The sequence below is a fragment of the Rhinolophus sinicus genome, chromosome 18, assembly GCF_057876585.1.
Source record: "Rhinolophus sinicus isolate RSI-liver-muscle chromosome 18, RSI-T2T, whole genome shotgun sequence".
Lineage (NCBI taxonomy): Eukaryota > Metazoa > Chordata > Mammalia > Chiroptera > Rhinolophidae > Rhinolophus > Rhinolophus sinicus.
In genome coordinates this window covers 111702178-111704276 of record NC_142518.1, presented here as the reverse complement: position 1 = coordinate 111704276, position 2099 = coordinate 111702178, and the positions used below count along the sequence as shown (strand labels likewise).

Below are 2099 nucleotides of genomic sequence, written 5' to 3'. Positions count from 1 at the left end.
AGGTCTTGGCTTGAGCAACTGAAATAATTTCCACTGAGTTGGGAAAGTCCGAAGGGGGATCTAGTTCAGAAAGGAATGTCAGGTATCTGACCTGATAGAGCATAGTCAATTTTGGTTTTGTGTTGTTTTGTTTTGTTGGAGGGGAGATGCCTTTTGCTTTGGAAACTGACCATGTTCAGGATTCAACAGTGTCAGTGGGTGAATTATGCTTGTGTTCATGACAGGTGAGAAGCTTTTTGCAATAAAAGCTGACCCGCCATTTCTAACTTTTCAGACAAAGCTGCCGTAGAAAGAGCCAAGGAAAAATCCATCTCCTCTTGGCTGAGTGAGTGCAGCTGACTGACCCTCAGGAGAGTCCATGGAACCCCAGAAGCTGCTGAGCATTGGGTTTCTGCTGTGCTCTCTGACTTGCCTCTTGTTGGAGTCTACAGCTTCCGCTAGGTCACCTTTTTCTTCCTTCGGAAAACAAGACAGAGCAGGACCGAAGCCACGCTCGAGGGGTATATTCGCTGTTAGGATGAATGTTCCTTTCTTCCTAAGACATAACATTCATGACTCAGGTCAGGAAAAGCACATTTTGTATTTAAACGTAGTGTTCACAGGAAAGCAAACTATCTGGCTTGGTTCAATTTAGTTCAACAAGCACCAACCACTTACTACGCACCAAGCCCTTTGCTGAATGACATGGGTTGCAGGTTCACAGGTGGACTGCCAAGGCCATAGTTGCCAACCTTCCATGGAGTATGACAAATGCTCCCTGAGGATAAAAGGATAATTCAAGTTGTTTTGGTGGTGAGCTCAGGGAACACTTGACAAAGGAAGTGAAATTTAAGCTAAACCTGCTGAGCCACTGATTCATGGCTTGGGTGCTCCCAAAGCCCAGATTTGAACACATACACACACGCTGCTCCAGCTCTGGAAACTGGCATGCTGCTGGGCGGTGAGCCCTCTTGCCTCCACACCACAGACCCTCTGGTTTCCCCTACCTTTTTCCTTGGAGTTCAGTCAGAGTACCCTCTCCTTCCTCCCCCACGTCTGAAAGAAAAGACCCGATATCCCAACATCTCAAGCCTTACCTTAATCAGCAGACTCCCTCTAAAATTCCTTCTGCCAGTTGCCCTGGTCCCTTCTCCCTCTTGATGCTCCTAGGGTTGGTGGCCTTCTTCTTTCTCTTCCTGGGCCACTCACGGCCCTCAGCCTTCTGCAGAAATCCCAAACACACTCTAGGCAGCAACACCTTAGTTATCAATTCACGTTCCTCTTTCAGAAAGTAGCCCATTTACTCACCAAGACCTCAAAACAGCCCTTAAACTATCTGGGGCAGAGCTTACTATTCCTATTTGACTTATGAGGAGGCAAAGATGATATCCATCTGAGAATATATTTTTTTTTTAATGTATACCCCTTGGACATCTTAGAGGCAGCACAGCAAAGTAGATACGGGATATGGGCTCTGGGCACCTATAAGAGCATTATATCTGGGACAACCATTTGAACTTGAACCAGGGTTCAAATCCCAGCCTCACCATTTACTTGACCTCTCCTCAATGGAACTCTATGCTCTTTATGCAGAAAACCGCAGGTCCTGGCTGAGCAACTTCGGGGATTACTTGTGGAATCTCATCAAAACGTCCCTACCTTCAGCAGCCATTTTCGCTTTTCTTATCAGTGGAATCGTAATGGGGATCCTCTGCTGCCTCACGTAAGCTGTTGTGGGATGAGGAGAGGGGAGGAGAGAGGGAACCTGAGGAAGAGGCAGGCAGCTTCCTCACCAGCCTGCATGTCAGTAATTAAGGGAAATTTTTAAGGACTGTGAGTCTGGGAACAAAGCTCTGAAAGGCCATGCAACCCCCTTTGAAAAAGTCTCCTCTTTCTCTTTTTTCCTCCCACCTGCTCTGTCCATCACCAATGACTTACAGGTGACATTTAACAACCAGTTTTTGCTGCAGCTGATCATTTCTTTACTAACTTCATTAAGTACTAATTATCCTTCCCTTTGGTTTAAGAACTATAGATGGAAAATATGTAATTAACTGTGTTTTCAAATGCCTGAAAATTTACCAAAATATTTATATACATAAATCATATGAAGCCAAGGA

At 45.4% G+C, this 2099-nt stretch overlaps 1 protein-coding gene across 1 annotated transcript; it reads left to right on the top strand.

The window, feature by feature from the left end:
* The first annotated feature begins 358 nt into the window (after positions 1–358).
* On the top strand, positions 359–1706 carry SMIM9 (small integral membrane protein 9). Its single transcript, XM_019716068.2, has 2 exons — positions 359–500; positions 1573–1706. Exons 1-2 carry the CDS (start codon positions 359–361, stop codon positions 1704–1706), a joined length of 276 nt encoding a protein of 91 aa, XP_019571627.2.
* The last annotated feature ends 393 nt before the right edge of the window (positions 1707–2099 follow it).